This window comes from Taeniopygia guttata, chromosome 3 (genome assembly GCF_048771995.1).
Source record: "Taeniopygia guttata chromosome 3, bTaeGut7.mat, whole genome shotgun sequence".
NCBI lineage: Eukaryota > Metazoa > Chordata > Aves > Passeriformes > Estrildidae > Taeniopygia > Taeniopygia guttata.
Window position 1 is genome coordinate 81,928,658 of NC_133027.1, and position 14,164 is coordinate 81,942,821.

The following is a 14,164-nucleotide window of genomic DNA, read 5'->3' on the forward strand; positions in this document are numbered from 1 at the left end:
AGCAAAGAGATTAAAATTATCATATGCAGTTTTAATAAAATATTCTATCTGTTTCCTGTGTGATGTAGTGTGACTAGAACCAATTTTGTTTGGCTTTCTTTCTCCAGACTACCAAAGAGAATCCAATTAATGACAGCCATTCAATATTTTTTATATCTAATTTTAAATCCTTCTTTCTTTTTGAAGCTAGCAAAGAGAGAAAATGTTGCTGTATTAAAAAAACCTTAGACATAATAAAATAATGCTTCTGTATGAACAGAAGGCATTAACTACTTTGCAAATGTCTACTTGGGCAGATATGACATGCTTATTTAATGAAAGAATAGTTTCTGAATTCTTTTGTTGAACAGTAAATTGAATTATTTCTACGTAAGCTTTGGTTTCTTCATCTGAAAACTCACAGATGTTATGTAGTTGAAACAGAGCAAATTTCTTCTAACTAAACAGGTAACAATTAGTTCTTAAAAGATCAGATTAGATATGTTCTGAACAGAGCAACATTTGCAAAATGGTCAGCAAATTCTTATCCATGGACATCAGGAATGGCAATAGATTTTCTGTTAAATGGCTACATTTTAGAAAAACTAACCTATTACAAGTGGGAAGACTGCACCTCAAATATTAAAGCTGTATTTTACAGACAGAGTAAGTATTTACTGGAGACCTACTTCCTCTTTTTCTACTCATCTACTCATCCTGGATACCATACAAAAAGAGATACAGTAATAGTAATACATTGTATTTTCCAAATGATTAATGAAATTCATGTCAGCTTCTAGAAGAGTTGCCACAATGCCAGAGAAGAGCTGTCCAGAGTTATTTGCAACTGGCCATGTTCTTCATTTTACATCCCCAAACAATATTTTGAATCACTCTTTCTTTTCCTGTGTTGCAGTGGCCTACACTGTTAGTACTTCATAAAGTTGTGAGGAAGAGAAGAATTCCCTAGCCTCTATTATTTTAGCACATTTGAAATGTAGCTTTTTTACCTCCACTTCAGTGATTTTGTTCTTTGGGGTTCAGTGAAGCAAGAGCGTAAGTTGGCCAAGTGCTCAGAGAGACTCGAGGGACGCAGAGCTGCTTGGTGGTGCACTGAAGCAACCTCAGTGCACGCCAAGCATCACGTCCCTGCCTGTGTAACTAAGGTATTGTAACCTTAAATATGATGAATCGCAGAGACCAACTTGTTAGTGGGATGTAACTTGACTGAACTGACAGAGAGAAGGCAAGAAAAACTGATACAATACCCCAATACGAGCCTTGCATCTCCCCTACTCTCACCAGGTGCATCAAATGTGCTCCAGAACTGGAGAAGTTTGGTCTCATAATCCTGCAAATTTTCATCCTGGTATACCAATGAGCTAGTTTTTCTTTGACAATTCCTCCCCTTTCCCCACTCCTCAAACAACAAATCTATTCCTGCTCAAAAATGGCACACAACACAATTGCTTCTCTCCCCAGCAGTACCAGAGACCTGGCACCCAGAATTCAGGATCAGTTTAAAAACCAAGTAACAGCAGCTTTTACAAACAGCAGCTCACTGTGTCACTTAAAATGTCATAATAAAAAAATCTATGCTAATATTAATTGTTTGAAGCTTAAAATTTTTTCTTTTACAGTAAGCAGTTTTTTTTTTTTTTTTTGGTAGTCCACAAGAAGATTGTCTGTTTCAAAAGGCTTTAGGAAAAAACCCCGCAGAAGATAAATACTGCATCAACACAGCAGCACAGGTATCTTGTAAGGTGATATTAAATGCACTAGTTCAGATACCACAGTAGTACATTTCATATGGATAATTTTCTCACACTCTCAGAAAAAAAATTAAAGATGAAGGTTATTCTCTGAAAACTGTTGTGTCAGAAATTTTTATTATGCACTTCCTGCTTAGAAACAATAAGCAGCACTATGCTAAAATCTTGAATCTGCACTACACAGCCCTGCAAAGACTTTCTTCCCCTTGGGCCATCTGGCAGAAGCTATCCTTAGATGCAAAGAAAGCACATTGATTGTTCTTTGAGAAATAAATGTATACTCTTCAAATAGTTTAGGGAAACAAACTTAAGCAGCAGATTTCAATAAGTCTGTGGCAATTAACAAACATCCCAAACCATCTTTTACATCATTGGTAACAATCGGCCCAGTGCCAGGGAGGAGTGCACTAATTCCTGCCAGGGGTATTCCTGCCCATGTACCTACTGCATCTTCCAGGTATTTCTAGATGCTCCCAGAACTGAACTGTAAGGGTGAAACCCCACACGCTGGGGTAACTGGCAGAGGTGAGGAAGACAGCAAAATATTCCTTCTTTTTACTAAGGAATTACACTTAGCAACTATTTATTAACAGAAAATGTTACTTTACTGGTTTTCCCTGAAAATAAAAAGCACAAAATCTCGTAATAGGGATTTTAATAATATCAAGCTTGTGTTTGGACAGGTGCTGAAATCAACATCGGGATAAACCAAAGCACGATCCTGAGCTGCCTGCCCTGAGTGCTGGGCACCTCAGCCTGCACCTGCCCAGGATCGCAGAGGATTCTCCACAGAGGATGTATAGATATGTATAGATATCTGAAGGGAGGGTGCCAAGAGGATGGAGCCAGGCTCTGTTCAGTGGGTTCAAGCAATGGGACAGGAGGCAACGGGTAGAAACACAGCAAGTTCCAGATTAATGTAAGGAAGAACTTCTTTACTCTATCTGGCTGAGCACTGGAACAAATTCCCCAGAGAAGCTGTGGAGTTCCCCCACTGAAGGTATTCCAGAACCGTCTGGATGCAATCCTGCGCCATGTACTCTGGGATGACCCGGCTGGAGCAGGGAGGCTGGACGACGGAGATTGGACCAGCTGACCTACCGTGCTCCCTTCCAACCTTTTCCCTCCGGCAATTCTCCCCGCCCCGCCCCGCCCCGCTCCGCCCCGCCCCGCTCGCCCCGCCCCGCTCGCCCCGCCCCGCTCCGCCCCGCCCCGCTCCGCCCCGCCCCGCCCCGCCCCGCCCCGCTCGCCCCGCCCCGCTCCGCCCCGCCCCGCCCCGCTCCGCCCCGCCCCGCCCCGCCCGCCCCTCTCCGCCCCGCCCCGCCCCGCCCCGCCCCGCCCCGCTCCGCTCCGCCCCGCTCCGCCCCGCTCCCTCACGAGCCGCTCCCGGGTCAGCGCCGCCCTCACCGCTGGGGCGGGGTCCGCGCCCCTCCCGGCGTGCCCCGCGCCGCTGTCATGGCGGCTCCCTGCAGCCGCTGGCCGCACATGGGCTGAGGGCCGGTGCAGGCGGTGCGCGCGTCTCTGTGGAAGCGAGCGCGGCGGTGGCGGGCCCGGGCGGCGGGGCCATGCTGGCCCTGGAGCGCGCCCTGCTCAGGGGCTTCCTCAGCGCCGCCCAGTCCCTGGAGTGGAAGCAGGGCGAAGTTGCGGCCGCAGGTGAGGGGAGCTCCCGGCCCGGCGTGGGGAAGGTGCCCGCTCCTTGTGCGTGTCCGGAGCCATCGGACTGAGCCGGGGCCGCGGCTGGCGTCTCCCTGCTCCCGCGGGTGTTTTCACCTCCGGCGCCCTGTCAGATCCTCGCCGAGCTCCCGGGGCCTTCTGCCCGTGTGGGCTGGTCAGTCTGGAGGAGCGGGAGCGGCGCTGCCGGCGGGGCTGAGGCGGCAGGAGCCGCGGGGCCCCGCAGGGTTCCCTTGGCCGCAGCGGTGCCGGTCCGGCGGACGCCGCGCCGGCCGCCTGATGCCGCCACTCGGGAGGCCTTTAAGCACGGGGCTCCCTCCGGCTGCCTCCCGAGTGAAAAGCTGCCTGCCTGCTGGAACTTGGCAGTGGGAGGGAAGAGTCTGACACGAGCTGCCTTTTCTATATTTATGAGTTACTCAGTCACTGTTGCTTGGGGATCAATGGAAAATAGTCTCTTGAGGGCACTTGGTTAGACCCAGCTTTCTTGCAGGGGAGCTCAGCAGCTCTTAGAATGTAATTTTTGTCATGTAAAGGTACTTCCATGTTTCAGGCAGACTAGTTTTTGACATGTTTCAAGTCATGTGCCATGTTGTAGTATATTGAAAATCTCATTTATCCTTACCTAACTTACAGATTTTTGGAAAAGAGCCATGCGGAGCTAATCAGGTCTTATTTCGTTATGTGACTTTTCATTTGGCCTTAATCATTGTACTGTCTAAGAATGGCAGCTGATGTGACTGATATCTGTCACATCTGTCTTTTCAGCAAGGGTTGGGCATGATCTTTACCACGTAGAGTTTTTCTGATTGCTTTTTTTTTTGTCGTATTGTTTGTTAGCTGTGGTTTGTTTTGAGGTGCTTTCAGTAGTGTGCTGCTATAAAATGTGGCGAAAACTTCTTGAAGAAAGGCATTTTGCAGTAGAAATAGAAAATGGTGGGATTCTTAGTCATCATTTACATGGGCCCTTCCTATTGATGATCCTGAAAATAAATTTAAAAGATGTGACCTTGAATTTATATAGTGTCCTATAAAAAGCTACACATATAATCAAAAACAGATTTTATGTGCTTACAGTTATGTTACTGGAAAGAGAAGAACCTCAATATTCCTCATTCATCATCATGTGTCCTCACAGCCCATAGTTATTCTACAAACTATGGCAGTGCCTGTCTGGGCAACTATAACCCAATATAAAAAAAGTTGTCATTTGGTGAGAGAAAGTCTCTCCAAAGAATAGATTGGAGAAAAGTCTCTTGTTATTTCCATTCTCTGTGAGGGTGTGATGTCAGCAGCACTGCGGAACCACTGGTATACTTTTGTATATGTTCTTCTAGGTACAGCTTAAAGTGTTTTTTAAATAATGCATGGCACATGTTATCTCTTATACCATTCAATAGCTCATTGTGGAGAACAGAAGTAAACTTTGGTCAACAGTGTGGTGCAGAGATTTTCAGAATGAATGAGTCTCTGTCACCCACTCCTACAGAGTCATCCATTGCTGTTATTGAAGGTGGTTCTGCTGTCTGTGTTCCTGTATGTCTAAAATTTGAATACTTGTTTAGCTGGATGAGTTTGGGGTTGGTATTCATCTCAGTTCTTTGCACAGCTGCTGCTTGTGTGGATCCACAGCGGTGCCAGTGTTAAATTGATTACCTTGGCTGCTGATGTTAGTGCAGCTACTGAGTGCAGGGAGCTGCAATCCCCAGCTGGAATCACAGATTGATAGTGAGGCACTTATCTTGTGCAGACCTCTGCATTACCTCAGCTGCACCATCACCAACACCTGTATCATCTGGTCAGAAACCGGTCAGTGTGTTTGTATGAGTTGAAGCCACAGCTGCAGGTCAGGGAGATAATGGTTTTGCTCAAGAACAGCAGGTTTTAACATGGCCAGATTTTTCCAAGGACTGCTGTATTGATTGCACTGTAGCATATCTGAAGATAGCTTCTGTGAATATAGTTGTAACCTGCGTCAAGAACTTGATGGGTCTGAAGCTTCTTAGAAATATATAGCATTTCTTGGCTTCACTTTGTCTTGAAATCAGGCTTAAGAAACAGTCATGGGTCTAAATCCACCTTAGTAATTACCCCTAAGAATCTGCTCCATGTGCAGGCTTTTCATTGAGGTAGTAGAGTTACCATAGGATATAATTCTTTTGTAAAGATAAAATCTCATTGCCCATTGTTTGTGGGTATTCTAAAGCATGTAAATGAAGGACTGAACAGTTTCTGCAGTTGTACATAACACCGAATTCTGCAAATATTGAATCATTTTTTGTTGCATTTCCCCTAAGTAGATTCTCTGGTCTGTGAAATTACTGTCTTATCTATAGAAGTTTACTGTTCATTTAAAATGTTTTGAAGGAAGAACATCTTGCTGTTATAACTGAAATATTTTAAAAGGCCATCCTTTTATTTTTCCTGAAATTTCAGTGCAAGTTTTTGTTTTACATTCATCTGGTCGTTTGTGTTTCACTGTAACTTTAATACAAACTATTTTTAATGAAGTGACACCTGCTAGTGATGCTCTTGTGTTTCAGTGCAACTGCACTTTCGCTGCAGTGTAAATGAAGATACATTCTTTAGAAGGGTAATGGTATATATTTTCACTTGAATAGGTTTAATAGTTCTTGAAAGACAAAATTGTTTCAAAGTTGACACTGATTTCTGTGTTGTTTTTTTTTTCTCTTCCAGAAAGTGGATCATTGTTGCAATTGATGTTTGATGGGAAATACGAGGCAATATTTTCAGATTCAGCCATTCAGAATGTTTTCAGTGCATCTTCTGTGACAGAGGAGAACATTGACACTTACTTGGAGAAACAGATTCTAGCATACCTGGATTGTTATGCAGAGGTTGATAATGTGGAAAGGTGGAAATTATTATTTGTTATATGAAAGTTTAATAGAGGCTATGTTTGATTTTTACAAAAGGCATTTAGAAAAATGTAGAATTTGTATAGGGCCTTCAAAATCTTTGTACTGACAGGAAAGCAGAAAACAAATTTCTTGTGTTATTTCCCCTGCTCCCTTGGGCATCTATTTGTTACTGTCCAGTGTAAGAGACAATGATATTGTGATACAGGGGTTTGTTAAAGGCATTAACTTTATTTACAGTCATTACCTCAGAAGGTTCTGGTATAAAGAAATCACACATGTAAATTCATTTGGCCATATATCATCAAACAATTAGCAATTTTCTCTCTGAAATGTTGTATTACATTTATGTGGCTGCTTGAAGTACTGTGTAATGTTACTGTCCAAGCAATGGCTGTATTTCTAAGTCTGACTTATAATGAGGTTGTTCTGCTCTTATAATGTAAAAAGGAGTACCGTGTTACTCATGGGTGCTGTTCATCAATTAATTATTTTCTTCCCAAGACCTTCTCTGATAGAGTCTTTCTTGATTGTACTGTATGTGCTGATTGTTCCTGTTAAGGAGTATGAATTTACTGTTGACAGTTTGCTGTGCTAAATGATGAACAGGCTGAAATCTGACATGCTAGGCATAGTAGAAGCAGAAAGCTCTGTGTGTTTTGTGTGTATATATATATTGGTATTTTAAAAGGTAAAAAAGTTTCACCAAAAGATAAGAGAAGATAAAGATTAAAAAATAAAAGAGGAAGGTAGTTGTTACCGGTTAGTGTTGGCAGAGTCCAAATATGTGTGTTTTGGTATGACTCGCATAAACCTGAGAGTTTTTACTAAAATATCAGGGAAAAAAAATTAGTTGGCATGTTGGAAAAACTGAGCTGAGATTTGTTCGTGATCATAGTGTGTCAAAAACTCGTCTTCTGATGTGGTGCACAATACAATGCACTCCTGCTTTCTGAGCTAGTGTTCAGAGGTTTTTCCCATGCATGTTTTTTGCTAGGTGTTTCTTGTATTTTTTCCCCCTTACTTTAATGTGCTGTTGCTATTAAATATTAGCTGGATAAATTTTTCAATATTTCTAGATTCTGTCACCTTGTGGTAGTTTGAATAATGTGACAAGGAAAGAAAAATCATTCAGGACTTGAAACAGACTCAATCCTGATCTTAATTATTGCGTCAAATATGTGTTGCTGTCTTTTTAAGCCATTAAGTTTCTTGAATGTAATGGCAATCTATACCAGTGGAACTTTATATGTATCCTGTTATAGTGCACTCCTAATGCAGACAACAAAGGAATTTGTTCCTTGGCTGCTCACGCTCCAGCTCTATGGTCTTTGTAGTTTTTCTTTTTTGCTCTGCAGCTCTGGGCTGTATTAGAAGCCCCCTTGCCAGAAGACATGGAGGCAGATCTGCAATATTTAGCATTTCAGAAGCAGAGAGAGGATTTTCCGCTCAAAATTATAGCCTGAAGTTTTATTCAAATTGAAGGCAAAGGGTCTTCAAAACCTATCAGTGTCTACCAGAAACAATTTTGTTGGTAGCATCCAAGTGAGTTTTTCAAGCTCCATTAGTAATAATTTAAGAAGTTTTGGGGGCGAAAGATGTTAGTTGTGGCTTTCTCTTATACAAAAACTTCTACTGAAGTTGCTTGTCTGAAAGACTGATAATTTCCTGTTTTAGGTAGGTGTTGCACAGCACTTTGACCTGTACTATCTTGGTCTCCAATGACTTTCTGGGTTAAAATGTGTCACATAGTTATTTTTTCTACCTGCAGACCCTATGTCCTGTGAAGTCCTTATGGGAGGAACCTATGTAACCTTTGCATCCAGGCTTTCCATTGCTTCTGATAAAACTGGGGGGTTCTATATTTTTTAATGCCTAAAATGTTGTTTTCTTTTTCCACTATGTTATTCAAAGGAAGTGCAGCAAACTTCTTAAGTTCTAGCCCAGAAAATTCAGTAAGACACTGATTTTCTTGTGACTTTCTGTAGATGGGATAAGTAAAAATAATTTTTTTTCTTGAACTGAAAGTTATAATTCTGGATATTTAAGAACACAGGAGGAGTTGAATTCAATTGGAAAGAGAAAGTTGGGTAATGTGAATCCTATTCTTTTTTGTGCAATACAAACAATTTAAAGTATGGTTTTGTAATATTTTAAAAGAACTCTTAAGGAGTTCTTTTTCTGAAGCTAAAACTGAGCAGCTTGAGGGCAAAACAGCTCAAAATTTGGATCTAGATGGTAATTTCTTTGGACAAGTACTCTAACTTTTTCCACTTTCAAATCTGTGGTTCAGTAACAAAAATGATTTAGCAGCATTTTAAAAATTTGTGCAACTTTTCTATCCTTTTAACTGATTGTCTTCTTTCCCCTGCCCCAGACACATTTTCACTATGGCACTTTAAGCCTTTATGTTCTAAAAATTAAGCATTCCTTATAATAAATGTTTGAAGAGGATATTTTTTATTATACTCTTTTCCTGCTATTGTTGCTTACTTGAATGCTTAAAAGTGATTTTCTATGGAAAATGTATCTTCTTGGCTTTATTTTAATCAGCAAAATTTGGAGGCTGAAGTAATAGGATAGGTGTTAACCATGCAGAGAGGGAATGCCTTTTTTGTTTTTTTTCCTGAGCTCCATAGGAAGAAGGCATATTCCTTGCCTGATGTGCATTTTGATTCAAAAGACTGGAAGGAACTAGTGTGCAGGTTCCAAAATCTAAAGGAACAAGGAAATGAGCTCTGACACTGGTGGTTTTTGAGCGTGTATTTACTACTTCTACCTTATTCAACATATAAATGAATACCAAACACGGTGAAAGAAGTTCATACAATAAAGCTTGTTATGATTTCCCAAACTGAACACTGTTCAGTTCTCATGGATGTTCTCATGGAACATCTGATGGTTGGTTAACTGGTGTGCTGTTTGTAATAAAAACTGAAAATGAAGAAATTTTTGCTGTTTCTGCAGCTTGCTTTGATGTGCATGAATTAACAAAACAGCTAAGTTAGACACTGAATAGTTTTGGCTACTCTTTTGCAATTTCTGGTATCACTAAAAAGAACAGAAACCTGTAACTTCTTAAGCAGAACCTGAATATTAAATATTTTTTACTTTATTTTGTTTGTAAATTCTAGCATTATATGCACATCCATTTTTTTAAAATACAAATGCACTGTTCATTATTTTTGAGGAGCATTTGATACAGCAATATGGAAATTAAGCATGTGATTCTGCATCATGAAGAATGATTAGACTTGGTGTAAACAGTGTTTAAAAAAAGGCAGCAAAACCCCCATTCACACAGAGAAAGGAAAAATGAGATGGATACAGACATATATCTAAGGGTAAATGCAGAATAAATTATGCAGATCTCCATAGCAAGGGGGACATTCGCAGCAGTCTCTGCTGCTTTTCAGGCAGCCTTTCGGAGGTGAGCATCTACAGGTCTGCATTGTAAGTGTGAAGGGCAGGCAGGGAGACAGAATGCATTTTCTTGGAAAAAAAATAGGGGATAGGCAAGGGAGATTAGCATTTACAGGGATTACAGCTTGAAATTGGTTTTCTGATACAGAGTGAGTGATAAGGAGACTGGGAGTTGGTTACGAATCTGAAAATGTGAAAAAAAAAATTGGTGATGACAAGCAGTGGAATAACAGTATCCCAGTTAAAGTAATAGATTTTTTTATCAGTTGTTCCAGAGGCATTCTGCATGAATAAAACTGTGTCTCTTTAAGCAAGTTTGCTTTCCAGATAAATATCAGTAATGTTAAAATAAATAAATAAATAGTAACTAATAATTTACAGTGTAAATTATAAAATAATGAAAATTATCTTCAAAAGACCAGAGTATTGAATCACAGTTCAGGGATGGTTGATTGTTCTGTGTTACCTTTCAGAAAATTTGAAGTATAATTTCTCATGGGAGAAAAATTAGGAAATTTATACCTATGTAGATATTTCACGTGTAGTGGTAATAATTTAGTATACAATAATTGTTAGTGCTTTGTGTTCTTGAGTTATTTGGAAGTTTAATGGTGATCTTGGTTATGTATTCATATATTCATATTTCGTAGCAGATAGTTACTGGCTGAATAATGACAGCCAGTAAGTGTTACCTTGTCTTGTTCAACAAGAACTCTTTATGCCAGTCCTTGTTCTCTAACTCCCCTAAAATATGGGGTTTTTTTTTAAATTTTCAATTAAATGTTCCCCACCCATTTTTCCTATTGTTCTGCATCTTTTGTTGCATTCTTGCCCACCAGCTACTTGTTTGTGTGCAGCTTTTCTATTTTGCTTTGGTTTTTAGGGGGTTGTACAACACTTTATTTTTTTGTTTCGATTGGAGAGCTCTTACATCTCTAAGTTTCTGATTTCTGATACAAAAAGAGAGGACTGGATTTTTCTGTTTCACCTATGCTTCTTAACATTCCAGTGTTTATATCAAACCTGCACAGTTAAAATGCTAACTTTTTGTTGTTAGGCCCATTTTCTATGTGTTAGGGCCTTTGTCAATAAGGTTCTGAGCCATTAAGGTATCATAAAACGAACAAGAAGTTTGTATATAAATCTTAAAATTCTACACCTGTTAAACTAACTATTACATTCTGACAGATTGTGCCCTGCCTTCTGCAGAGTACATAGATTATTTGGTAAAGGAGTCATAGTAATGTAAAATGAGTTTAGTCTTGTAGATAAAGAAATTTTTGCCATACCTAGTTGGTATGGCAAAGAAAACAAAGTCTCTTAATTTCATCTTTCAATAAATTACTATTATTTAAAACAAAGGCCATGATGAATTAGATATTATTTACTGCCAGAGTATCTGAATGAGCTTGGAGGGAGTATTCTAAATTTTTGATTTAATTTAATTTTTTTATTAGAGGGAGTGAAAATAAACCTTTATGTCAAAACAAAAATAAACTTGCTCTTTTGGAACGTATACTATTGCAGTTTTTTTTTCTGTGAAAATGTAGATGTAGATATTCTTAGATGTATCATAAGAAACTATAACAACCATGCAATGTGCAATAATTGGATTATTTGCATCCTTTGCAAGACTTCTGATCGCTGATAGTACTGATAGTTGTGTACAGCCTTAAATTTTGAAATACATAAACTCCACCTCTAAGATGTTTGGCATTAGTTGCAACCTTTATAAACAAACACGTTTGGAGGACTTTCAGTTTCCTCTGTGCATTCTTGAATATTCCATTCATTGTACCATCCTCACAGAAGGGTGATTTTTTTTTTTTTAAGCTGAGTGTTTTGAGCTAGCACAAAATTTAATCAGCTCTTGTAGCCTTAAGTGAAAATGTAATATGTTGCTAATTGCTGTTCTTATCTATATTGCAGGCAGAGGCTGATATTTCTGCTTGGTGTGGGGAGTTTGCAGCTCTTTGTTCAAAGCAATTGGACTGGGCCTCCTGTTCAGTTAAAGCTTCAGGATCTTTTGCCAGCTGCATTGTTACAGAAATTCTGTGAGGTTGGTTTGGATTTTAATAAGCTGTCCTTTTATTGTCACTGCTTTTCACAAGTAACCTTAACACTGTGTCAGTGAAGGCACATCTGCAAGGTGGGGTGCTAAAATGAGTTTTCATAATCATCAATGCTACTGGCTGCTATTGCAGCATCTTCACTTATATCAGCAGTGTCCTAAAAATAGTTACTGTTTCTCTACATAAGATATGTCCTGCTGGAAATGTTGAGTTTGGATGGAGAAGATATCTTTAATATAGGCATTTACTTAAAAGGCATTTGCAATCAATAATTTTTTTAATGTGTTTATTTTGGGATACATTCTTAGCTGGATCGCAGAAAGATGTTTATAAATGGCTTAGAAATTTCCTCTCCTTAAGGAAAGGTAGAAGTTGCATATCTTGCAAATAGCAGAGTGTTTGGCAGATGGTAATAGTAGATTTAGATGCTGAGTATCCTTTTAGGCTCCTGAATGCCAAGTGAGTTGAGGTAATATTAGTACAGAAATGCTAATTTATATAGAGCTTTTGGAAGCATAAGGGAATGCAGGAGATGAAACTGAGGACTATAGTTTTATTTATTTTGTCATCGTTTTATGTAGATTACTAACCAGCACCTTATCTTCTTTTAGTGGAGTGTGTGTGTTGTTCGTCACAGCTGTACAACAGTCCAGACTCTGCTCACATGGGGCTTTAGCACAGCTTCTTGATATTTCTCTTGGGGTTAAAGCTGTGGTAGAATACTGACTACTGCAGTGTGTCAGTGAAGAACATATCAGTAGTCTCTGTTAATGCAAAAACAAGTTTGAATTTAGAATTTCGCTAAGCATAGGGTATGGACCATGAGCAATGTAAGTGCTGTAAACTGTGAAATGAGGGGAAGTTGGAGTATATGAAAAGTTTCATGTAAACTATTGGCTCTGCTGCCTTACTGTGGCTTGTTTTCCATAATTCATAAAGTCTTGCCCTTAGGTTAATTTGCAAGATTGTATTTCTAAATAACTGTTCAGATACAGTATTGCTCCTGCTTTTTAAAACAGATGCTTGTAAATTTGGTTTATCTTTCAGGGCTGGCACAGTATGTATAGATAGGCTTATTTTTTGCATGATTTTTGATACTTGAAATTCAAATCTCATCTTCTGATGACTAAATCGGTAGGATGTGAAATGAGCAAAAATTTTGAAGTGTGCTACCTCTGAAGGGAAAAGTATTTCCTTTTGCCTTTATATATAGTTAAAATAGTAAAATCTAATTTAATTGAGTCTCTTTATAATTTGTTAATAATGTTTAATGTTATAATATTGAAATATTCTTAGAAATTTTGGTTCTGTTTACTGGAGAACTCTATATTCTATGTTAGTGTGTATGCATAGGTTGCAGTCTAATGCAGTCTGTGGCCCAAGATGATGCTCATAGGATTGCATCTGACAGAATTCAGAGACCTAGAATATACAGTGTTCATAATTTCTATTAACCATTTCATAGAATCATAAAATGTTTTGGTTTGGACGGCACTTTAAAGATCATCAAGTTCCAAGCCCCTGGCAATGGGCAGGGACACTTCCACTAGACCAGAGTTCCATCCAGCCTGGTCCCCCCTTCTTGTAGGTCCCCTTCAGGTACTGGAAGACCAAAATCAGGTCACCCTAAATCCTTCTGTTTTCTAGGCAATTTCATTTAATGTCTGGAAGAATGAGATACTATTTCCCTGTTGATTAAGGAAATACACGATCTCCTGATTGGTTTCTGTTACATTTCTGCAGTGGCTGGGAATGTGATGCTTTGAAATACATTTGCTTGTGCAGGGGTGGTATTGCAGAAACTAAACTGGCAAGAGATTATAAAGGAGAGGAGACTTTATTTTTAATGAGGGCTCCATCAGTCTTCCATATTGCTTCAAGGTTTAGCTATTTATGCATTCAGGCAGCAGTTTACCTTTATTTCTATTACTGCTGTCTGTATTGTCTTCTAACATGTTAATGTTGTTTTTTTTTTTTTTCCAAGAGCACTACGCACTTACATGCTAAAATATAATATCCAGTTCTCTTCTTTATTAAAAGTCCTAATTCAAAAGGTTTTGAATTATGTTTTGAATTATCTTCATGTAGTTTTCATTCCAAGGATTCTTAGTATATGAACACTCTAAAAATGAACATCCCAATAGTGACATTTTTGTGTTTCCTTTAATCCAGCTTTCCTCTCATGCATATGCAGATATTCAACAAACGTGAGTTAAAGATGGAACTCGTAACTTTCTCTGTCTGTTGTAACCTTCCATATTCTGTCATCAAGACTGGTACAGTCCCTTTTTAACCAGATCATCCATTTCCCAGGTTTTCAAACTAAAATGATTTTTTCCCACATCAAGGTTAAAAAAATTACATCTTTGTG

At 39.2% G+C, this 14,164-nt stretch overlaps 1 protein-coding gene across 3 annotated transcripts in view; it reads left to right on the plus strand.

Annotated features, from left to right (window-relative positions):
* Nucleotides 1-3,144: 3,144 nt before the first annotated feature.
* Nucleotides 3,145-14,164, plus strand: part of TTC27 (tetratricopeptide repeat domain 27) — a 114,181-nt gene continuing 103,161 nt past the window's right edge. The window contains exons 1-3 of one of the 3 annotated variants that reach the window (XM_004174637.5): nt 3,145-3,404; nt 6,117-6,294; nt 11,651-11,780. In XM_004174637.5, the coding sequence (XP_004174685.2) occupies nt 3,317-3,404; nt 6,117-6,294; nt 11,651-11,780 (396 nt within the window). In that variant the 5' untranslated portion in view covers nt 3,145-3,316. Of the gene's footprint in view, nt 3,405-6,116; nt 6,295-11,650; nt 11,781-14,164 lie in introns of those variants that run through there. The other 2 variants (XM_072927212.1, XM_072927213.1) reach the window with 2 other exon arrangements.